At 33.7% G+C, this 25,852-nt stretch overlaps 1 protein-coding gene across 2 annotated transcripts in view; it reads right to left on the reverse strand.

Annotated features, from left to right (window-relative positions):
• The window catches only part of LOC128991483 (zinc finger and BTB domain-containing protein 41-like), a 278,309-nt gene extending 253,448 nt beyond the window's left edge, over window positions 1-24,861 (reverse strand). For both annotated transcript variants that reach the window (XM_054414399.1, XM_054414396.1), the window contains exons 1-6: window positions 24,752-24,861; window positions 24,397-24,526; window positions 18,025-18,118; window positions 15,987-16,035; window positions 14,960-15,130; window positions 14,273-14,416 (exon numbers count right to left, since the gene is read on the reverse strand). In XM_054414399.1, the coding sequence (XP_054270374.1) occupies window positions 14,273-14,416; window positions 14,960-15,130; window positions 15,987-16,035; window positions 18,025-18,118; window positions 24,397-24,448 (510 nt within the window). In that variant the 5' untranslated portion in view covers window positions 24,449-24,526; window positions 24,752-24,861. The remainder of the gene's footprint in view (window positions 1-14,272; window positions 14,417-14,959; window positions 15,131-15,986; window positions 16,036-18,024; window positions 18,119-24,396; window positions 24,527-24,751) is intronic.
• Between the last annotated feature and the right edge of the window lie 991 nt (window positions 24,862-25,852).

Genomic DNA, 25,852 nt, shown 5'->3' on the forward strand with positions numbered 1-25,852 from the left:
TTTATAATGTACATTACGAACGTGCATTTTTACCTTTTGTTTGTTTACAAAAACGTTTCCACAGATTGGACAAATTTCTGTTTTATCTGGGTTTTCTATCGAATGTACATTTGAAACATGATCGTTTAACGAAGAGACTCTGCTAAATAATTTGGCACATATATTACACTGGTGCCTTTTCTCATTGCCATGTGATTCCTTAATATGTTCAACTAAACCGTACTTGTATTTGTATTTGCGGGCACAGAGTGCACATTTAAAATATTCTAGTTGGAAACCTGCATTATTTGGTAGAACCTCAGAGTCAAAGGCCTTTTTACACTTAACACATTCACACAGAACACCATTCAACTGAGCTGTGCACTTTCCTCCTTCAATTTGCACCTGAAACACACCAAAACTGATATTCAGACTAAACATCTAATTGCAAACACTACTGTATGGTTTTTTGGATAAAACTTAAGATATTGAAATATTTGCACAGAGTGTGCTTGGTGTTTAGTGGTTCGACCCTAGAATACTAAAGTGCAACCTCACTATAAACAAGTCTCAATGTAATGAATTATTCTATATAACGTAGAGACTGATTTTGGAGTAACTTGTTTTGGCTATGTTTACAGTAGTAAAACATGTCTAACACTGCTTATAAATACTTAACAAAACTTAACTATTTGCGATGTCAAAACAAAGTTATTAAACAATTAAAGTAATATTTACATGTAAAGAATGTATTAAATAAAAACACCTTTAAAAAGGAAATGCAAAGCGCTCCTGTATCGCCAGTATTGCATATTGACTTTCTGCAGGTGTTTTTAAAGTTTTTTTATATATTTTTTATCTCATCTCAAAAAAATCTCGATTGAAATAAAACTCTTGTTGAACGTGATTAAAAAATTCCCGAAAATTTCTCGATATTTTTAGACTTGTCCATCCCTAACTGCAAGCTATGTTTAGATAAATGTAATAAGAGTTTTTTTTCTATTACCATTTAATAATTAAATATACACATATACCACAGATTTTAGAACATACAAATATCAACGGCGTACAATTTAGTTATTTACGATATACTTTTATTTTCCAAGGTATTTTGCAAGGTATGTTAAGTTAATCCGACACATGTTATGCAGTTCGAAACAATTATAGAAAATAGCTTTTAAATAAATAGAAAACATACAAAATACATAAATACAAAATATTGTAATTTTCATACTGTTTCCATGAAAATATATCAATAGCATTATTTTCATAACTTACAAAAAATCTAAAGCAGAGCCTTAGTTGATACAGCAACGGTTATAGAATCTTTTTTTTATTTCTATAATCAATGACATTGTTTTACAATAATCTATGATAAAGTTTAAGATTAGAATAAGCATACCACATAGTTGTGTAATAGCTATTTACCTTACAAGTGTAGTAAGAGCGTTTTTACATCACGCAGGTGAAGGTTGTGCAACGAGCGGAAGCGAGTTGCATAATTTACCTAAGTGATGTAAACACGCTCTTGCGTAACGTGTAACGTACAAGATTTTACCTGACCCGACAATATACAGGAGGTTACGAACAATATTAATCATTATCCATTTCACTCATCTTCTAACAGTAACGTTCATTTACAAACAAAAGCTAGGTTAGGAAAATTCTTCAAAACATAACAATAAAATTCAAGAGCACAGCTGATTCTAGCGTTGAACGTCGTTGGCTCCATAGAGGTATATTTTTTAAGTTAATCACTCAATGCTATTTAAATGGGTTTCATTACATCACTGAGTGAGTTTTTGATACTTTACATCACTCGAGAAGTAAGGAAGTTGTATACATCACGCTTGGGATAGGAAAGTTTAACTTGGCGGGTTAGGTAAAATATTTTACCTAACCCACCATGTTAAACTTCCCTTTCCCAAGCGTGATGTAAACTTCTTTACTTCTCCAGTGATGTAAAGTTGAAAAAAAAACTCACTTGGTGAGGTAATTAAACCCATTTAAATAACATTGAGTGCTTGAAAAATATACCTCTATGGAGCCAACGACGTTCAACGCTAGAAATCAGCTGTCTGCTTGAATGTTTTTTTTTTTTTTTTTAAGAGGTTGGCGGCCTCTTTTAACCTTGCATTTGCCCATCCACATAGACTACAGATCTGGGCGTGGAACGTATCCAGCAAAGCAAGGGGTGAGCCGGTACAGTACAAAGGTGAACTGTACTGATAAAAGTTTGTGGCAGTGACCAGGATCCGAACCCACGACACTGCTGCCTTGGGCCCAAAGTCCGCGACGCTACCAACTGAGCCACCAACTCACCAAATATAAAACATTGTGTTATTGTTATGCTTTAAAGTATTTTCCTAACCTAGCTTTTGTTTGTAAAAGAACGTTACTGTTAGAAGATGAGTGAAATGGATAATGAAAAATATTGTACGTAACCCCATGTATATTGTCGGGTCAGGTAAAATCTTGTACGTTACATGTTACGCAAGAGCGTGTTTACATCACTTAGGTGAATTATGCAACTTGCTTCTGCTCGTTGCACATTCACCTGCGAGATGTAAAAACGCTCTTACTACACTTGTAATGTAAATAGCTAATATTTAATTTTTTTGGATCAGCTGTCTTAAATTGTGAAATAAGAAATTTGGCATTTCTTCTTGTTTACATTGAAATGTCAAGGAATCAAATGTAAACACTGTGAATATTCTCACTGCAGCCATTGAGACCAATCAATATTTACTTTATCGAAGTGTGAATAGTCCTACTGCCATCCTTGGTATGGTAGCTATATTTTTGTAAAATTTAAGCTCAGATGGTTTAGTAGTTTTTGCAACTATTTTTGTATAATATTATAGACAGTTTATAACTACTGTATACGGTATTTTTGTGTAATTTCCCAACCCCTTGTAATGTCTGTAACTGCAATACAATATTACTGCATTGTTATATTGTATTCTATCACAGCCACCTCTAATACAAGGCCGCGGCGAGTGAAAAGCGGCAACGTCGCATCAGTGTCTTGGCGTTCGGTCGTTTTACCATTACAGTGAATGGAGGAGTCGCGTACTCTACGTACATAATCGTGTTTCTACAACCTTTAATCATTAGTAATGACATTAAACTTCTTACTACAGCATGCCAGATAGATGTGATGTGCCTGGATGCAAGAATTAATACGATAGCTCAATTAAAAAATGAATAATACATACAGTGTTCTAAGATTCTACTTGATCCACCGCGTAAGCAACAATTGCTTTATGCTATTCTTCGATCAAATTAGACATCTTAAAAAATAAAATTTTTCACGAATATGAGCTTAGATTAAATTTGTAAAAAATGTAAGAATAAGACAATGACGCGTATAAATATAGACGTGAGAAGCAAGTTTTAGGTAGTAATACCGTACTATTTCCTTATTTATTTGTCTATCTTATTGATAAATGCTGTAGTGATTAAAATAACTTAAATAAATGCCACTTCAAAGAAATAAGCCGTTTTTCTGTTAAGTAGGCCTACTAGTAAAAAAATATGTAGCCTACTGCACCATCTAACAATAAAAGCATCATAGTCTCCGAATCCAGTCTGAATGTTGATGTGATAGAAATTCTATTAATATTGTGGAAAGCCATATGGAGACCTAGCTTCTGAAATCGTTTACTAAATGGCAAACGTTTTTCTTAGTAATTATTCAAAGAAAATAAATTTTGAGTCAGTATGCCTTCAAAATGAAAACTTGCAATTTTGTTGTCGCTAACTTATGGTTTCCTGAGGTACCTAGACTAAAACATAATATTCCTATTAAAAATTAAAAATTAATTTTATTTGAACAAATTGTTAGATGTTAGTCTCTACAAATCCCAAAGTCTCTACAAATATTGAAGTGGCAATAAGTTAGTCCTACTGTATAACCATTCTTGGTATAGAAGCTTTATTTTGTAAAATTTAAGCACAGTCTGTCTAGTAGTTTTTACTATGTTGAATAACACACATATATACAGACACCATGGGATTGTTATATAAAAGTGTAGATTATCAAATTAACAAAGGAAATATTTAAAGTTAATCTATTTCCACATTCATCGTACTTACAATACGATAAATGCAACCAAAAACATTATGTTTGTATATTTTTAGTTTTAGACATATCGCGGTATGTTGCAATTATTTACTAAATAAACAACCTAGATTACAATTTTGCCTATTTTACTATACCTTAAAATCTACTAAAATATGTTATTACGTATTTAAATACTTTCATTCATTGATACAGAGCAGCAATACTCTCATTGATGTTCATAGCCTAGCGCGTGTGAGGACGGACGCAGAGGGGGTGTGATTGCGGCGTTGCCAGTTCGAACGTCGCGGCCTTGTATTAGAGGTGGCTGTGATTCTATTCAAAACTTGAGTAGCAAAATATATTATATATGTATAGGCCTACAACTCTACTTGGTTCTTTAAATAGAGGGTGGACACGTAACACGTACTTTAGATGTGGGCAATAACATGGACTAAGCAACACAAGTAGACTCCTCATCCCATTGTAAATTTTGAGGCTTGTTTTTCATGTCTAGTTCATGTACGTCCACACTGATCGCTGGGGTAGACAACATTTTGTTTCTATTATTTTAGGGTTATTTTCATGATTTGTGCTTTACTATTTGGATATAACTAGGAGACCAGTTATTGTTTATGATTAAATCGTTTTATTTGGTTAAATGAGTTTTTAAATGACCGAAATAACAAGAAACAAACTGTAAACAAAACATAACCTCTGCAGTTGGACGTACAGAACTAACAATAAAATTGGCTTCAGCTGTTCTACAAGGATGACAAATCTACTAAGGGAGTATGATTTATCTATGGCAATAACTAACCCCTATGTTAAATATTTCTTCCAAATTCAACCTGTATTTAATGAACCTCGTCTTTAGGAATATTCCTATACAAAGAATATATTTCTTAGGCATGAAATTTGTTACACTGAGGTTCCACTGTATAAAGCAATTCTAAGACAGTTCGAATCTGGGCTTAGCTATCCTTGATTATAGTGTCTATAAGCGATCCTTCATTTAATTGAATACTTATCCTTATTAGCGAATTTCCTAATAGGGAAGTAGCTATTATGCCTATATCATAGGTGGCTCGGTAAGACCTGGGCCACGGACTGAAATAAAGTTATCTTTATCCCATTCAAAAAGTGGCGCCAATTTTAATTTTTCAAATTTTTTTTTAAATGGCTTATTTTATGAAAAAAATTTCAATTACACTTTTATTTGGCATTTAAAATTTCCTATAAAAAAAAGATACAAAGTTCTATATGATCGAATAAGAAATAACTGAATCATCACAATTTTTAGTTGTAAAATAGGGTGGAACTAGAGCTGGCCCGTGGTCAAAAACTCAACCAAAAGTATGTATTGTGCAAACTTCTCTATTTTCCTTCCATGCTGTAAATAAAAACATTTGATTGGAATTTCTTTAATTTGTTTTGATTTTATTTTGTTGTTATTTCGTCCTCAAAATGGCAACCCATAAGGCCCATGTTAATTTGTTAGAAATTTTAAATAAATTTTCTGTGCTTATTTTTAAATATATTTTGATTTATAAAGGGATTCTGCACCTCTATAGGCAAATATTTTTCAAACAGTATGCATAGTTTCCCTGCGATGCACAGGAGCTGAGAAAAAAGGTTTTCAATAAACATGCTTGTTTATTAATATAGAAATAGCCCCATGTTTTTTGACCCAATTAACATCAATATTCTCAAAATACAAAAAAAAACCTACACATAAAGGACCAATAACCTATTCTTTTGGTACAAACCATGTGTAAGTCGGTCCAGTAGTATGGTCAGGGTGGCTGTCGTAAGCTTAAAATTTTGGCCACATGCTCAATCTCCATAAGTATATTTTCATTTTAATTTTTGACCCAGTTAACATAAAAAATTTCAAAATACAGTACTAATAAAACATGTACATAAAGGACCGGTAACCTTTCTTTTGGTACAACTTGTGTGTATATCATCCCAGTAGTATGGTCAGGATTGCTGTTGTAAGCTTAAAATTTGGGACCCATGTTAAATCTCTACAAGAAAAGTTTAATTTCCATTTTTTACCCAACTAACATAAATATTATTCAAATACAAATAAAACCTGCACATATAGGACCGATAACCTTTCTTTTAGTACAACCCTTGTGTATATTGGTCCAGTAGTATGATCAGGCTAGCTGTCATAAGTTTTGCAAAAGTTTTTTAATAAATAAGATTTCATTTCAACCATATCAGTAAAATGTTAATACTGTACATGCAATAGCATCAGCACAGGTCGAGTTTGGTATCAAATCAAAGGTTTTATTAAGTAAATACATTGACGTAAACCCAAACATAAACGGACAACCGAGTCAAAATGGCAACCGTTAAAATATTTCTTAAATTTGCCATTTTTTACCCAGCTGTTATTTTGAGCTAAAATTTGTGGGATTGTATTCTACTAAAAACCCAGAGACCAAGCTTTGGTCGGGGAAAATCATTCGTTTACTATGACAGCAGTCTTAGCATTGCAGATACATTAAATTAATCCAACTGCCACAAAGGGTTCCCACGCTCCGCACTGCTTGCAAACAAAAGTTGACTACAGCAACATCCATTATGATTTCTCATGAGCGCAGCAACATCCATGATAGTCATAGTCATAGTCATAGTCATAGTCATATAATCTTTATTCAGCAGTACAACATGTTGCACCAGAATGGCGTTATACAATTAAATTATATTGTTAGAACTAACCATAACTTATATAAAAAGGCTAAACAAAAATACAAATCTTATAACTTACAATTTACAACACATTCAACCAAAAAAATTCATCTAAGGAATAAATGGGCTTGGATAACATAAAAGTTTTTAGCTGTTTTTTAAATTTATTTTTGTCTGTTATTTGTAAAATATTATCTGGTAGATGGTTATAAAATTTAATCCCAGCATATGACGGTTTATTTTCAAAGAATTTTAAGTTGTGATTTGAAAAACTGATTTTGTGTCTGTGCCTTGTCCCATAGCTGTGGCATGAACCCAAGGTCTCAAATTTTGGTAAATTATTCTTTACAAACAAGATCAAATCAAAGATATATTGGGCAAAAACAGTAAGAATACCAAGTTTTGAAAATTGTTCTTTAACTGAGGTTCTCCAATCTTGAATGTTTAACATGATACGAAGTGCTTCTTTTTGATATAATAATATTTGTTCCAAATTTTCATGTGAGGTTGCACCATATAAAATTATGCCAAAGGAGATGTGGGAGTGAATAAAAGCAAAGTAAATTATTTTTAATGTTTCCAAAGGACATAATTTAGACATTAATTTAATTTAATGATGATTTCTCGTATGTCGAAACCTTTATTGATTTCTATGATCATCTCTTGCAATCACGTCATCATCTGTCATGATTTACCTTGATTGCAGCAAGGTCCATGATAATTTCTTACGATCGCAGCGACTGTAAGAGCATAGCAACATCAGAATGGTTTACACAGTCTTAACTTTCTTACTTTCTACACGACAGCTTAAACAGAGAACAAATGGTAATTAAAAATTAATTGAATTGGCGTTTATTTCAAATGTCATGGCCCCATAACAAAATGTTTACTTCTGATTCACAGACTTTACCGCAATCATCAAACATTCACAAAGGATTCCTGGTTTTCTTGGATTCCAAGTTGGCTGGATACCCTTCTTGGTTTTAGAATAGTTTTTCAGAAAATTTTTTGAAAAAGTGTTAATGTGTGTACAACTTGGACATATCGCTTGTATGAAGAAAATCTTGGATCATTATTTTACAATATTATTTATATTGGACAAGTGAAGTTTTTTTCTACCACTGAGGTTGCATCACTGTTTTGATAATAAATTAGTTCACAATATATATATGGTAAAGTATGTAAAATATATATAATGTAAAGCTTTAGTTATAGCAATATAATGAAATGTATACTAATGGGCATATCACTGTTTAGACTGCAATATGAAATTAAATTAACGATTGAAAGAATGTATGACGTACATTTGAATAAGTGTAAACTACATTAAGTTTTTCCATTATGTTTACCTGTTAAATTTAAACTTAAATGTTAAAAAGTCCAATAATGTACCTTTTCTACAAAACAAAATGCCAGGTGTGAGTTTACCGAGTGCAAAATTTAAATTTAAAATGGAATGAAATGAAAAATTAAATGCAAATTAATTACCTGGTTTGTATGTTAACAAATAAATCCTGGTTGTGAAGAAAACTTTCACAGCTTCCAAACTACAAAAGTTTCAATCTTGAGTTTCTCCATTATCTGAACACTTGTGTTTTTGTCTGCAATGGGTAGAATTGTGACACATAAAAAGGGTGAAATTTTCCATTACTAAGTAGAGGACATAGTTATTTAACAGGATGAACAACAGCATTGTTGCAATGGAACTTTTGACAGAACAAACTTACTTAGCTGTGAAAATGACACAGCATATCTGTCAAAAACTGTTTCTTAATCACTCACAGTTATAACAAAACATAATTAATAATTGTCATACCGTTTTTAGATTCCTGCAATTAACTTTGAAATCCTAAATATAAATGTGTTGCTTCCAGTTTTTTGGCTAGTTTTTTATATCATTCCCTATAAAACCACATAAGACCTTGATGTCTCGGCCAACCAGGTAAGGTCTATGATTTGCCGAAACCACAGAATGATACTAGCATAGACAAAAAGAATTAAATATAGACAGTCAGACGTGCTGCGGTTACCATAGGTTCTGGCGCACACCGCTGGGAGTGCCATGTAGTTACGGCGTACCTATGGTAACCACAACACGGCTGACAGTCTATATTTAAGCTTAAAAGGGTATAAATAATAAATAAAAATTATTATTATAAAATTATCAATATAAAAATAATAATAATTTCTAAATATATTTAAACTTACCCTTTTCCAAATATCAGTTGATTGTGGAAAACTATTTTCTCAAAGATGTTTTTGATCCACGGTCAATATTTCTCTTTCACAGGATTTCAGTAAAAATCACAATAGGCCTACATGATTTAGCATTCATCCAGACCGTTTTAAGTGATTGGTCTTTTACTGTGTTTTGACTGTTTTGTTTGTTGACGTCTTCAGACTTCTTATCTTCTCACGGCCATCGATTAACTTATTTTGCCAGACCACTGAGTATCGTTTTTGGTTTACTTATTAGTTATTCAATTGTGTTTTAACTAACATTCAAGGAGGTTAAAAACTACAAAATTAAAGAAGGAAGATTTTTCACTTTTTCACTAGGCAGCGGTGGCCATTCACAAGCAATAACATATGAAATCTAATGTTTCCTATGAGTACCTTTTGCAGGTAAAAACAGAAATTCCATAAATGCACACAATGCGGTGCATATCATTTATAGAGAAATAAGAAAATTCCAAGATGCTCAGGTTCATTTATTAAAAAACTCCCCGAATTACAGACAGTTTTTTGCTTGGACCTAGCCAAGGGGTCTGCAGGGCTTTATGGCCGCCTCTTTTAATTCTTAAGTAGATATATAACTTTTCCTCCAACACCTGAGTGGTCAGTAAGCTGTTATGTGATTCCTCCTAGGAAACCTATCTTGCACCTTTTAGAATGAAGCTGTTTAAAAAATAAAATACCCCCGCCGCAGCAAACCTGCAGACTAAGCGAATTTCCATTTGCCTGATTTGATTTTCAATTGAATCCATTCAAATAACATTAGGTTTAAAGAGTACATAGGTTTGCTGCCTACAGGGTAATAAAGTGTGTTTTTTTGGTAAAATATTAATAGCTTAGTATAAAATAAATAGATTGGCCAAGTTTGATCCAAATATATGCATAAACAATCTAACTACAACAGTTTACATATTCTCTATAAGAACAACATGGGAATTTTTAATTTACAGTTTTCTCCGCAACCAATAACCATACAAAAACACTTCAATATACTGAATTATTTGTTTTTTTAAGCTCCTCAAAATGGTCTAAAGGAAATTTGGGAAATGTTATGTTTTGAGGGTCAAAAATGAGAAAACCCGATTTTTACCCCATAAATCCCCCCATAAAACCCCGTTCCCATGGTCAGATCATGCTGGTTCGCGAACTCGTTCAAACAAACGTAGGTTTACACGTTTGTACCAAATTTTTTATCAAAATCGGATCATTTTTGCTCGAGTTATCGTGCTGATGGACATATATATATATATATATGAATTTGAACGGACGGTGTTTTTGGCTTCTAGAGAAATCAAAATAAAAAAGTAAATCGGTCCCGGGACTAAGTCTTACCATGAGACCTACGGTAATAGCTTATTCCCTATAGGGAAATTCGCTAAAATAAACACTTTTTTATGATTTTCAAAAATTCCACTTATAAGTTTTTACGGCAGTAATAAAAAAATAATTATAATATTGAATGACCTAATTTGAACATTTTTTAACATGAAACTAATTGACAGGCCAGAAGTTGCAATAACATTTTTAACAATCTAATAGTTTATAGTATTATAATAAAAAAGAAAACAAACCCCCCCCCCGCAGCAAACCTGCAGACTAAGCGAATTTCTATTTACCTTGTTGGATTTCTACTCCAATTTTTACTAAAATATTCCCTTAAAACTGTCTAATTTATTTCCTTTTTAAATTTATCCTAATTAATTTTAATGAGTACTTAGGTTTACTGCTACTGAGAAGGTAATGGGGTGTTTTTTTTTATTGAAATGTTAATAGCTTAAAATGAAATAAACAAAATTGCCAAATTGCATTAAAATATATCCATAAACAAGCAAACTACAACAGTTTATTTATTCTCAGTAAGAATAACATGGCAATTTTAAATTAGGAATTGTTTTAATTATCTCCCTAACCGTTAGGCAGACAACAACGCTTCAATATCCTAAATTATTTTTTTTAAGCTCTACAAAATTGTTGGGAAAGAAATTTTAAAATATTATGTTTTTAGCGTCAAAATAGGGGGAAAAACAATTTTTATACCATAAAACCCCTTTTAAATTCCTGTTCCCATAGTCCGATCATGCTGGTTCGCGAACTCATTCAAATAAATGTAGGTTTACTTGTTTGTTTGTGCCAAATATCATAAAAATCGGATCATATTTGCTCTAGTTATTGCACCAACTGACACAAATACATACTAGCATTGTCACTTCGTGACTTCAAAATCAGTGATATATTTTGATATGAAGTTGCTAAGGGTGAAAACGATTATTCCTCATCATATCCCTACTATTTTTCATTGTGTGCAAAATCTCTTTGAGGCAACTTAGAAAAATTACAAATACTAATGAAACATACTATGAAAACACAAAATCTAACAAAAGTCATGTTCTTTAGATTTTATACAAATAATACCATTACAATATTTTACTTGAATTCACTTAAACATCACTAGCTGTAACAATAACCCTATTTCCGAATGGATGTAAAAAATTAATGTAAACTTAAAAAAGTTCAGATGATTGACAACAGAATTCAGCACAAACTCTGAAATTTTAAAAACATAAAGGACGAAGAGCTTTTATGGGATATCATCCGAACACGCAAAAGGCACATCTAGAGGATAAGAGCTTTAAATTTTAACCGAATATGCCTATCAAAATAAATATTTAGTAGTCGATTTGCTGTATACAAAAATCCATCAAATTGTTTTAATAGTTTGGATGGATAGATAAACCTAGGAAGGTTGAGCTTTTGAGAAAACTGTAAGTCGCACACCCATCAACCGCTATTGATTGAATAAAAGATCTTTACGTGAAATTTCCCCAAACAATTTTAGTTTTGTGATAAACCCTCTCCTAAGGGTAGGAACACCAATTAAAGTTGTACATGGCCTAATATGTTTATAATCACATTTAAAACATTGAAGATACATCAGCGCAGTTCAATTTTGTTTGGTTTAGTTTGTTTGTTTACTTTTTCTTTGTTATTTGTTTACTTTTATTTATTTAACCATTTGGTTATACCATAATCAATATTGCATCAAGAGAAGTGACATTCCTTTTTTCTTATGATGTGAAAGAGTGTTCAAACCTTTGAATTCTGTTTCAGTTCTTTTCTTGTTAGTTCAGTATATTTTTATTTCACATATATTGATTTCTATATCAGTAATTAATATATAAATATAAATTAGTTCTTTGGCCTTAATTTTCAATATAAATTATGTCAAGTTTTGTCTGCAATGACATTTCAAACTTTCAAGTGGATTAACCTTATTCAAGCTGTAATTTTTATGTTTTTTATATAAGTAAATAAAGCATTGTCTGCTTTCAAATCTTCAAAAAGTATAAAAAAACACTCCTCTCTGCAATCAAAATGATTTTATGGGATGAACCACACAAACCCTTTTACACGGTTTTTGGTTGATAGCATGTTCAACGTTTATAAGGTCCATATTTACTACACATTCATCATTCCTACAGCACAACACTGACTGAGCTCTGAGCTTTTTAATTCCCTCACCACTCGAAAGTGATTTTACGCAACAAAAAAGTGTCAGCCGCTAGATATTGTGCGATTGTTGCGGTGCATGAAACCGGCCTTATGTCTTTCAACTGGGAAAGAAACACATCGGTAAAGTATTTTTCTTTGTAACATGGACATTAAAAATTGATTTACATCAAGAATAAGCGCTTAATCCTCCAGCAGGGAAAAATCAGCATATCTTCATCACCATTCTTGGCGAGGCACGGGCAGAACAACTTGTGTATATATATATATATATATATATTAATTTGAACGGATGGTGTTTTTTGCCTCTGGTAAGATCAAAACAAAAAAGTAAATCGGTCCCGGGGTTACTATAAGACCTACGGCAATAGCTTATTCCCTATATGGGAAATTGGAAAATTCGCTAAAAAAAGAGCAAAGTCAGATAACCCATGGAAACTTTAACCACAGACCAATCTATATACATAGTTGAGATAGGTAGTGATATAGTGGCCATAGCCACATATGAGCCAAACCCCTATGCCTCCTCTGAATTTCTTCTCCAAGCCTAATCCCCAACGACTAACTGTAATCAAACCCTGTACTTATATTATATTTCTTACTTGATTTAGACAAGAAAAATATAATACTGTTATACCATGATGATCCATCCAATAGTTAAGCTTTGGACCAAACTGAGCGCATTTTAACCCAACTATACATAAGGATGTCGAGTGTAGAATGGAGTGAGTGAGAAGCGTTGTGTCGCATTGTTGCTGACTAAGACCAGCTGTTCTTTGGACAGGACCATTTACCTAAAAGTAGGGATGTTTATTTTGATTTCAAAATTTGGTTGTCAGTTTACCGAGAATGCATGTACAATAAAGGTTTTGGTTTATCAGTTGCTTTGCAATAATTTCCCTGTAATCACAAAGGAGGTTCAAAATGTTGCTGCAATCGCAGGAGATGATTATGATGTCTTTACAAACGGGGTGGAGGTGGATGTTCATAAATTTGCCACAATCGGAAGATATGATGATGATGTCTTCCCCATCGCGGGAGATGTATTTGATCTTGCCCTGCTCACAGGAGACAATGATGGCGATTGCCGTGATCACGGTTTTTAAGTCCTGATATCCTTTATTGTATTATTAGGCAAGCGTGTTTCTTGAAAACCTTTTTTCTCAGCTCGTGTGCATTGCAGGGAAATTCTACGCATACTGTTTAGAAAGATATTTTCCTGTAGATGTAGAGCATTCCTTTATAAATTAAAATAGCTCAAAATAATCACAAAAAAAGGAATTAAAAATTTTAAAAAAATGTGCATGAGCTTATGGATTGCCATGCTAATGACGAAATATTTAAAAAGAAAATTAAAACGAATGGAAGAAATTCCAATCACATGTTTTATTTACAATATGGGGTAGTAATAGAGAAGTTTGCACAACACATATTTTTGGTCAAATTTACGACCATGGGGCGACCTCTAGTTATAAATGCACACTACACCAAATTAATACTCACTAAAATGCTACTACTCCTTTTCTACAGGCAGCTATTAATAGCCTACAATATCAAAGTTCAAAGTTTATAAGCCTAAAACATTCCTAAATATGTGGACCATCTTTGTGATTAATTTTGGGTATATCAATTTAGTACTTTGGTCGCGAGGGCCACACAGTTCCACTGTAGTATAGATTTTGACTTTTTAGCTGACATAAAAAACTAATCTGAAAAGGGTTGAGTCCAAACATTATTATAAACTAACTGAAATGGACTTTATGACAACTCAACATGATGTCTTACCTCTTCTGAGTCTGAATCTGAAGATAGTGATTGAATCTCATTTGATGTGGCTGCTACTACTGGCAAGGTCTTACTTGTGGTATTTCTTCTTTTTCTCTTTGGAGAATGACTCTCGCTACTGTCACTTTCAGATTCAACAGTCTCCTGGAAAAATTATATTTTATTATTTAAATAACAGGTGAAATGTGGAAAGTGTGCTCTGCTGGATTTGTCAAATGTTTCTTGGCGATAAAGTAGTATTAATTTCATTTCGCTGTTGCCGATCGGACGATGAACATGTACATTTTCATGCTAGATTACATTATTTTTTTTAAACTGCACTTGGATTTGTGGGATTAGATGTTAGGATTTAGTTTGGGATTCAACATCACTAGTTGCCAACAAATCTGCAAACAGTTTTTATGACTGATTTCATTCTAAATACAATATTGTTTTCAAATATTTTTTTATTATTAGAATTCATTTTACAATCTGTTCATAAGCATATGAGAACAATAAGTAAAATATTTGACAACAAATGGCAGGAAGCATCTGTTCATCAAGGCATGTCAAAAATGTGATCAATCATTTAAAGATTTAAAGAAATCTGTAGCTCAGGTCCAACACATGAGCATCACTTTTTAGTCTGGAAATACACTGACTATTGTCCAGCAGATTAAATAAAAAATCAGCTCATTTGAAACTGACCTGAGGTGTAGAAATCTCATAATCGGATGGATTAGGCTCAGCAACCCTGGACTCTACTAAGTCTTGAAAATTTTCTTCAGGTTCCTCTGTGTCCTGCTCAGATTTGACTTTCACATCACTGTTAGGGTTTGCGCTGTCTTTCAGAAGATCATCCACCAAGATGTTAAAATCCTGATATCATTAGATTTTTGTAATTTTCAAGATATGAAATGGTTAGAATATACATTATATATATATATTATATGTACATATTGTACATAATGATCTTTGTAGATACTTAGACACCAACCAATATTATTTAATGGTATGAATATAATATTTGTTTATTCTTCAAAAGCCTTTGAGCACTTTTAATAGTATTTAAAGTGTTATAACATTATGGCTCAAAAAATATTGTTCAAACAAACCACTGTTTAACGATAAATGCCAACACAGAGGGCCTAAACAAATAAGGTAGCCATAAGGTAGCAAATCAGTAGAATGTTCAATTTGCTACATATATTGTTTCTACTTGACAGGAAGCTGAAATTTTTACATGAAGTGTTTTCATAACCTATTTTTAAAAATTTTGTAAGGTCTTTAAGCTTTTGGTACATACTGGACTTACTTATTTACTTCTGTCTAGGAATATAAAATTAAACGTCTTTAACCTCTTTGTGGGAAACCCTGTATACTATTGAATAAAAAATTGGTAAATATACCTAATGGAAGCAGTGGAGTAGTCATAAATTTTTATTAAGTCCAAGAAGCTGCCAATTGTCTATAAAAAAACAAAAAAAAAACAGATTACCTTTAAATATTTAGGTGTTTTTGGGAAAAGCAGAGTGTAAACAAACGTTCCCGCTCACTATACCATTGAACGGAAATAAGAATAATGAGGAACATTGGGAACTAAAAATTGTCTACAACAGTAAATTATATAGTTTAGGTTCATGTTTTGATATGATAACAAAACACACACCCATTTTTCTTGGTGATCTTGTTTTTTTGGCAAAATTACGGTCTAGAGAACAGGCAAATTACTTACTTGTGACATATGTTGATTTTCATCCTTGACTTTCTCTGTAATAGGTTCCCTGTAAAAAAAACAATAAAACAATAAGATGAGTTCTGGTCTGGAAATTGGAGTGACATATTGTATATAGATCTGGCATTGATTGAATTGTTAAAATCAATAGGAGTTCTAACTAAAAGCAAAGGAATAACTGAGAGCACCCTAAATAAAAGGGTACTAGGAACTCCTTCATTCTTATGCATAAGTGAAGCCTTTAGAAGCTTTCTTGGATTAAACCATAGACAAACAGAAATAAATATAGTCTGTCAGCCGTGCTGCCGTTACTATGGTTACCATAGGTTTTGGCACACATCGCTGGGAGCGCCGTGTAGTTAAGTAGCGCTAAAGCCATAACTACATGGCGCTCCCAGCAATGTGCGCCAGAACCTATGGTAATCGCAGCACAGCTGACGGTCTATAATTAATTCTTTTTGTCTATGATTAAACTAATGCCCACGAGCAGCATGGAGAATTGAGAGAAAGCCGCAAATCAACTTCCAGGATTTGTCAAAGATCAAAGACTGGTTGTCAGCATAATCCTTTTGATTGCAGAACTAGTGAATTAATATTACTTTCAACCGGGCCGGTATGCGACTCCTATTACAATTGTGATGAAACATAAGTTGGCTTGGAAGCAATAAAAATACGTTGGGCAAATCATTCAGTGAAATGTTATACAGGAAGGATATGGTTAGAACATAGGGAAGTTTAGAGTCTATCAAAGTTAGGTCTAAAGAGGTTACAATAAACGACTTAAAAAGAAAATTAGTAAACATATTATTCATTGTGCAAGAAACAAGAAACCATATAGAAGCTATAACCATTAAGAAACCATATCCATATCTTGCATTAAATGAATCACAAAACTAAGATTTCTAAACTAAACCACAGAACCTACTAGACAGTGAAATGTTTATGTGTGTGATTTATCAGTGATACAAGTAAGCTAAATCTCTATTTTCTTATTGAAAGTTGAAGTGAAAAATTATTAAATTGCTGCATTAAATAACTCAAATTTACGGATACGAGTACACAAATACGAGATACAAGTACAGTGCAACTTAGCGGCGAGTGTCAACGGCAGCAAGGGCAGGGCTAGAAGTAGCGCAGGTGCGGCGAGGTGCGGTATTCTACTTTTTCATTGCTCTCTATGAAGCCATAATTTTAACGATAAGTATTGTTATTTACGTAAGTATTGATTTTAAAGCTAATTAGATTATCTGTAGATTTGGTCAAAATGTTTCTTCCTACAGTGAAACTATAAAAAGATATAATTGGTTAAAGAAAGTTTTTGTAATTAGCAGACTAGCAGAGTATTTTTTTGGATGTATATCAGTATTAGGCCTACGGTTAAACTATGCTATATACAAAAGAACTATTATCCAACATAAATTGTTCGCCATATTGTTAGGTGTAATATACAAAAAAAGAATCTCGTCTGTAACTTTTGAGTTACGAGTATTTATCCAAAGTAGTGTCTACTGTACTGCTCTTGCAATGTTTGGGAGTGGGTTGGGGAGAGAAACCAAGAGTGGTGGGGACTTTGAAATTTTTTACTGTCTACTTTGTTTACTAACATCCTACAAAAATTCAACTTTCACCTAATTTAGTAAGTCGGTGGCTTGGTCGGTAGCGTCTCGGACTTCGGGCCCAAGACAGCGATGTCGTGGGTTCGGATCCTGGTCACCGCCACTAAAATTTATCAGTACAGTTCACCTCTGTACTGTACCGGCTCACTCCTTGCTTTGCTGTAAACGTTCCACGCACGGGCGGTTAGTCTATGTGGACGGGCAAATGCAAGGTCAAAAGAGGCCGCCAACCTCTTTAAAAAAAAAGAGGGGCAACGACACAAAACCCTCATTGACTGGGCTAATTTAACTTAAACTCGAGAGTTTAGACTGATCCCTAAAAATAAACATGCAACAATATCAGAAACATTGATGATGGCTACAAAATTGTACTTAATTACAACCACTTTTTAACATTTAAAACAAAAATAAAATAAAATTACCTGTGGTCTTCATTGCAAGTTGATTCTTCCCGTGGAGGCCAACTGCTCTTAACGTTTTTGACACATTCTTCGTCATTAGGTTCTCTTTTTGGCACTGAAAATAAAAATGTATTAGCCCAAAGGCTGATATATTGGAGAAAGGAACCAAACTTGCACTTAAACTATTTATGCGAGTACAACTCAACAAATAGGCTGAATGCTAGGCCTAATCCTATGCCTAACGTGGAACTGAAAGTCAAGCTTAGAACTGTCACTTGGGCTTTTGGTAGATCAGTGCTGTTGGTGCAGATGATGTAAATCTGTTTAATGGCCAAATAAACATGTCTCTCCAGCCAGAAGACATACCAGTACAGTAGATTCAGGGTTTGAATTTTTTCTTGGTCAGGTTTAATGTAAATCTCATTTGGAGTTCACCTGCCTGTAGCATAGCTTGGCGGGAGAGGCCTACGTGACATGATTTTGATACTTTTTGCTTAGCCATACAATACTGAGTGTGTATGTGTGTGTGTCCACTAAAAACTGAAAGAAAAAATGTTCTGCTTTTTAAAGGTTTTTCACAATTGGAAAACATGGTAAGTTATAGCAGTAGCTTGTGGTAAGAGGCAACTAAAAGAGCTATCGAATAGCGCACCCATTCTTTTAGCGTCTCCTCAACATACCAAAATTTTTGTTTTTGTATCAGGGTAGGTAGGTTAATTGAATTAATTATATTTTATATTCCCGAATTAAAAAGTTATATTATTATTTTCTTCTTAATGTTTCAATATTTCTTGTTAAAATCATTAGCTCACTCTGGTATATTCTCAAGTATTGCTCAATGCCCTCTGTCTCCCAGGGCGTCCGTTCAGTTAGAGGGTACAGCTTAAAAACTGGGTTTACTTGCACATTCCAGGACCGGATGGCAACCAGATAGGGCCCTGCTGCGGACTTGGGGGAGGGGCTCTTCTAAGGCAACTGATTGTCTTGTACATCCTTGGTTCTAAGAGAGCGCAGGACACACAGAGTATGGCCGTGAATGGAGTGAACCAGGTTACAGGCACAGCATAGGGGGAAAAATATTTCAAGCAAACATGTCAGACGACAATGATAAACACTTATCTGTTTTCTAAATCTTCTATGTGTTAATGAATTCTCAAGTAGCAATAATCCCCTGATAAATTATGGTCAATCTAATTTTGCATAATTCTCAATAGGCCTACAAAACAATCAAGATCTAAATTGACGACAAATATTTACATTGATGATTCAAACTTAAGCCAAGTATAGAGTATACAGAATTTCTCGGATTGATATAGGATCAAAACTTAATTTAGGATACTGTAAACATGTTGAGCCCATTAATTGGTAAAATGTCAAAAGGTCGAAAAGCCCTGCAAAAAATGTCAAGGATGTGTGATACTGATATGTTAAAAACCATTTATTTTGTATAGATAAATGTTCACATGTCCTATTATATGGTAGCCTAGGTTGTAGCAATTTATGGAGGAACTACTAAGAAAAACTTAGACAAAACCCATCAACAAAAAATACCCCCGATGCAGCAAACCTGCAGACTAAGCGAATTTCCATCTACAGTACCTGGCTGGAATTCTACTAAATTATTCCCTTAAAATTGTCAGATTTAAATCCTATTTAATATCATTAATTTTTTATATGATGAACTTTCTTAGGTTTGCTGCTACTGGGAAGACGATAAGGTGTTTTTTATTTAAATATTGATAGCTTAGTACGAAGTTAACAAATTTTCCAAATTTCATTTTATTGTCCATAGACAAGCAAGCTAATACAGTTTATTTATTTTCATTCGTCACCCCTTCAACCCAATTCACCAAACAAAGTTTCATAGCCAAACTTTGAAATAAAATATAAGTTAGTTTTCAAAAACATACAATGTTTATGGTCTAACCCTAAAATATTTACTCTATGTACAAAAAACCTTACGTTGATCACAGGCAACAGCACACAACTAAACCTCACTAACCTACATTGCCGGTCTGATAGCTGAATACATCACATATCCACTGCTACCGGTACCTAAATAATATAAACATCTGTTGCCAAACATACAAAGTGGTACTATAAGAAAGCTTATGATTTCTACTTTAAAATAGTGAAAAAATCATGCAGAAAGTATTAAAATTATACAAACGGTGAGCATTCACGTGAACGCTTGCTACATGCGTCGGAATTTGAACTTTGACAGTTTGTTCACAAATGGTGTAAATGCGTCAGAAATCCGACGTGTACCAGAGAGAGGGATATACTAATTCAGGCCTAGGCCTAAACTTATTTGTTTTTTTAGCTCAACAAATGGTTTGAAAATAAATTGAAAAATTAAAGTTTTTGCGATGAAGGATGGGAAAATCTTATTTTCACCCCAAAAATCGGATGAATAAAATCGGATCATTGTTGCTCGAATCGTGCTAACAGACACACAGGTATGTAGAAATATATATATGAATTTGAAAGGATGGTGTTTTTGTCCTCTTGGGACCTCAAAACAAAAAGTAAATCGGTCCCTAGTCCAGATCTTACCATGAGTACCTATTACGGTAATAGCAAATTACCTATAGGCGTATTACCTACAAATTACCTACAGGCGTAGTATGCGATATTCGCTAATAGCCAATGTTGGCATTTTTTACACTCTAGGCCAGTGTTTCCCAACCTTTTTCCGTTCAAGGCACACTAACTAGAACACGTTTTTCGTCACGGCACACTTTTCTACAAACATATCGTTGGTTAAAATTACATTTAGTTAGTCATAAAAACCCCTTTTTCAATTAAATCTTACTCGGTAAAACCAGTTTTTTACTAGTAAATATATATATGTATAGCCTACCGTACAGGGTGAGTTTTAATTGTCCCCCCCCCCCTCAACTTTTTCTACATTTTTTCAAATATCAGTCCCAGACCACTTCCAAACATTGTTGGGTAGTAAGTACTTCATTTTGACAAGGTGGTCATTTCCGGCCACCATCTTGGATCCGCCATATTGGATGCAAAATATTTTTTTCAAATGTAAAGGTGGGGTTGTGACCCATTATTCCGAACTAGATTTTTACCCTAATTACAATGCCACAAACCATTTTTAAAAATCTTGATTCATTCTAAAGTTATTAGGGCTTTTTAAAACTTAATTTTTAGCCCATTTTAACATTGTGCATTTACAAACTAAGACCATAATCTCAAAATAGTGTTAGATAAAGATAAGTATACACTACCAGTCATTGTCGACCTATTTTCACTTAGTTATGACACATGTATTTTTTCGGCCGCCATCTTGGATCCACCATTTTGAAATGTGATAAATTATTTTAAATATGAAGGGGGTGTTGTGACCCATTATTTCAAACTACTTTTTTAAGCTCAACTCAATGCCGCAATTCATTTTTTGTTATCAAGTTTTATTTATGAAATATTGCAATTATTTTGTTAAAAATGTCAATGTTTCAAAATTTAAATATGAAAATGAAAAACGGATCATTGAATTGAGTTCAGCATAAAAAATAATTTCGAAATGATGGGACACAACACCCCCTTCATATTAAAAATAATTTATTACATTTCAAAATGGCGGCTCCAAGATGGCGGCCGAAAAAAATACATCTGTCATAACCAAGTGAAAATAGGTCGACAGTGGCTGGTAGTGTATACTTATCTTTATCTAGCACTATTTTGAGATTATGGTCTTAGTTTGTAAATGCACAATGTTAAAATGGGCTATAAATAAAGTTTTAAAAAGCCCTTATAACTTTGGAATGAATCAAGATTTTTAAAAAACGGTTTGTGGCATTGTAATCAGGGTAAAAATCTAGTTCGGAATAATGGGTCACAACCCCACCTTTACTTTTGGAAAAAAATATTTTGCATCCAATATGGCGGATCCAAGATGGCGGCCGGAAATGACCACCTTGTCAAAATGAAGTACTTACTACACAACAATGTTTGGAAGTGGTCTGGGATTGATATTTGAAAAAATGTAGAAAAAGGTTGGGGGGGGACAATTAAAACTCACCCTGTATATGTATTTAATATAAAGGTGGGTTTACCAAGGTAAAAAATATAAAGCTCACATTTGTTATCCAACATATGTACATTATTTAGTGTTTATTAAATGGAAAGTTTTAAATAATAATAAAACATTGAGCTTGATTAAAATGTTGTATGAATTTACCAATAATGAGTGAGAAATATTTAATAAACCCTGTTTCAGTTCTAGTGGGAAACTTGTGCTAGACGTTTGTTCATTGAAAATTTCTTTCTTGGACGAATGGTTGTTGACAAGCAGACTCTCAAATCGTCTTCCAAAGACTTAAGTTGAGAACAGGTTTTGGTCTTGATTGCGTTCATTGATGAGAATGCAGCTTCACAAATGTATGAGAATGAGAGAATGAGAATGATTTATTTCCTGAAAGCATAATATGTACAAGGAAACGTCAATACATCAAAATCTTAGCCTAAGCCTGCAACACACCATGCAGAGAATTGAAAAACAAAAACAAAACTTATTTATCATCACACATTGGCACTAGTAGGATTTACACATAGGCACACATCACACATGTAGGAAGTAGAAAAGGGCAATATTGCTTTCATGGCCTTCTTTGAAATCAACGGATACTCCTTTAGCAAAGGAATCCAAAAAGATGAAATATCAATATTCACTTTGGTTTTCTTAAGTTTTGATTCTGCGTCCACATCTTCAACTAATTTGGAGTAGGCCTACTGTAGCTTTAAACCACGGTCATTTTTCAAGTCAATCAGCTCACTTTCTTCATCAGTGGTATACACTGCAGTCTTGTAAGCATTTTCAATTAAAGGATTTCTCACCCAGTCCATCGAGTAAATATCAAGGGATGAGAAGTACTTTTTTATAATTTCCTTCAAACAGACGCAGACTTTTTAAAATTGGAAACATCGATTCAACAATGTCAAGTAATTCTACGCAAAAGAACGTGCTGTCATGAACGCGCAACTGCACTTAAAACACGTCTATTATGAGATCAAAAATTGTTTAACTACTTAAAATTTCGCGGCACACCTACAAAGGCCTACCGGCACACCGGTTGGGAAACACACTTTAGGCGGTTTTTAGAACCAAATAAGTTAAACTTAGTGATGTGATGTGTTGAGTTTATGAGTCGAGTTGACTCAAGTCAAGAGCCAACTCGAGTCAACTCATTCACAACTCGAGTTGGACACAAACTCATACGAAGATTGCCAAAAGCTACTTGAACTTAGAGCGTAATGAGTCCGACTCACAAAACTTAAACGCTATAGACTCAAAAATAAGTTTTATCACAAATTGTAGACCAATATTAATGGTCTATTGTTTGTAGTTTTATCTATGCTCAAGGTGAGTCAAGAAACCAAACTCATATGGAGAAAAAAAGCGAAACCTACAAAAACTTGGAAAGAAACAAGTCCAACTCGCGAAACTTAAAACGTTATTGGCTGAATTCCGAGTCAAGAAACTGAACTCATACGGAGAAAGCCAAACCTACACGAACTCAGAATGTAACTGAGTTGACTCGCGTAACATTAAATGCTGCTGGATGAATGTGAGTCGAGCCGACTCGCAAAATCATAACCCTATTGGCTGCGCTGCTGTCGACCCGAACTTGTCAGATTGAAGTTGATGATAACTTACCAATGAATACTGAGTTGAGTCTGACTGGAGTTGAGATAACTTAGTTGTGAGTCGAGTTGGACTCGAGTCAAGGAAATACCTAACTTACTGAACTCGTCACATCACTAATAAGCCTAGTCGCCCAAAAATGGGATTTTTTGCACATTTAAACTACCAGCGGTATAATAACTTACTGAACTTATACTAGGCCTACTTACTTATGTTATATTGCATTTTTTGCCTTATCTACCAAAATTAGACTAGGCCTAGCCTACCTATTTCAAACACTTTTTACCTTTGGCACTTTTGGGAGAAACACCGGGTACAGTTTCTTCATTGGGCTATGCTAAAATAATATCAATTGAAACTATTGAATAAAAAATAGGCCTATTGTTTAATAATCGATATTTTTACTAGGCTACATCAATAATATAATTAAACTGTCATAACCTAACCTAACCAACCAAAGTTGCTGATAGTGAAAAAATCCATTGAAGGTTTAAACTTTGGCTACTAATTGAATCAATAAGATTCAATGCGTAGGCCGATTAAGTAGCACAGTCCAGTTAAGAAACTGTAAGTTTTTACCCGAACTCTTTTTTGGCCTCTTAAGGTAAGTGCTGTGAGTTAACTTTGCTGCAACTAATAGCCTACTGAAACAATCTTCACATAGCCTACAAATCGATAGGTTTTATGACCGTTTTATCCTATGGTTAAAGTTTTAATCTAAGGCAACTCACCTAAAATAAACTGAATCTTATCTGTATCTGAAAATTTCTCTTCCACTTCCATGGCTGAATAATTAAATAAATCACACAGGACAGACGCAGATCAGTGAAAATAAAATAATGAAACTTTGTTGAGGTAGGCCTAACTCAAGGCTATTAAAAAGAAAAAGAGGTTGCCTCAGTCGCGCGTATGACGTCACCCGCCGACCCGGATCTGTTTACAAATAAATAAATGAAAAACAAACAACAATAACAAAGTACTTGACAGGTGACAGCTGTGTGAATTAAAAGCAGCACCGTCCGGGTCGGCGGGTGACGTCATACGCGCGACTGAGGCAACCTCTTTTTCTTTTTAATAGCCTTGGGCCTAACTAGCCTAAGTAAATATAGGCCTGGCCTAACCAAACCAAGTACTTATAAAACTGCCTAGTGTCAGTCAAGTCTAGTCAGCACTCAGCCTCAGTCAGCAGATTGTGAGTGAGTGACTTCAAGCAATGCGAATAAACAAAAACAAACCGAAAAAACAAACAAAACAATAACCGGTCGCATACTGGACTGGACTAAACTGGGAGTACGTGGACTGGACTGACTGGTATTAAGCCGGTCTGCACGATTTTTATTTCAGCTGCAGTTTTTTAATACGGACAAAATAAGAGTTTAAAAATTCGAAATTTAAAAAAAAATTATTATAGGCCTAAAACTAAAAAATATATATAATTATTTTTTTAATTAAACTGTCATAACCTAACCTAACTAACCAAACTTGCTGATAATGAAAAAATTGAATAATGGTTTACTAATAGAAAAAATAGTTATCTGTTCATAAAATAAAACTATAAACGCCTCAAATTAAATTTTATATTTTTTTAATTTTTTTAAATTAAACTGTCATAACCTAACCAAACTAACCAAACTTGCTGATAATGAAAAAATTGAATGAAGGTTTACTAATCGAAAAAATAGTTCTGTTCATAAAATAAAACTATAAATAGCTCAAATTCAATTTTATAAGGTTTTAATTATAAAATTTAACTGTTATAACCTAACAAAACTAACCAAACTTGCTGATAATGCAAAAATCTTAAACAAAAAGTTTGTGCACCCGTTGAGATTCGAACCCGGTACCATAAGATTAGAAGGCCGGCACGCTATCCACTAGACCACCGAGGCCGATGGCATCAACCCGTTTCATTGCGCTAATGGTGTTCCCTCAGCCAATAGGATGCTCTCATTTTGTTCTTATTAAAATAACTGCAGCTGAAATAAAAATTGTGCAGCCGGCACCTCCCTCCCCCTATATGGAGAAAGTAGATATATGGGAGCACTGGAGTACTGGAGAAAGAGAAGGAGAAAGTATTGTCATAGATAAAACATCCTCCTTGAGGATGAGGAGTATGTTTTATCTAGTACCGTACTAGTTGTACCCGCGGGCTTTGCCCCGTTTAACTCCATGAAGTGAGCTCGTTCG

The sequence above is a fragment of the Macrosteles quadrilineatus genome, unplaced genomic scaffold (assembly GCF_028750875.1).
Source record: "Macrosteles quadrilineatus isolate MER2022 unplaced genomic scaffold, UCM_ALF_1.0 Scaffold_4__1_contigs__length_99947679, whole genome shotgun sequence".
Lineage (NCBI taxonomy): Eukaryota > Metazoa > Arthropoda > Insecta > Hemiptera > Cicadellidae > Macrosteles > Macrosteles quadrilineatus.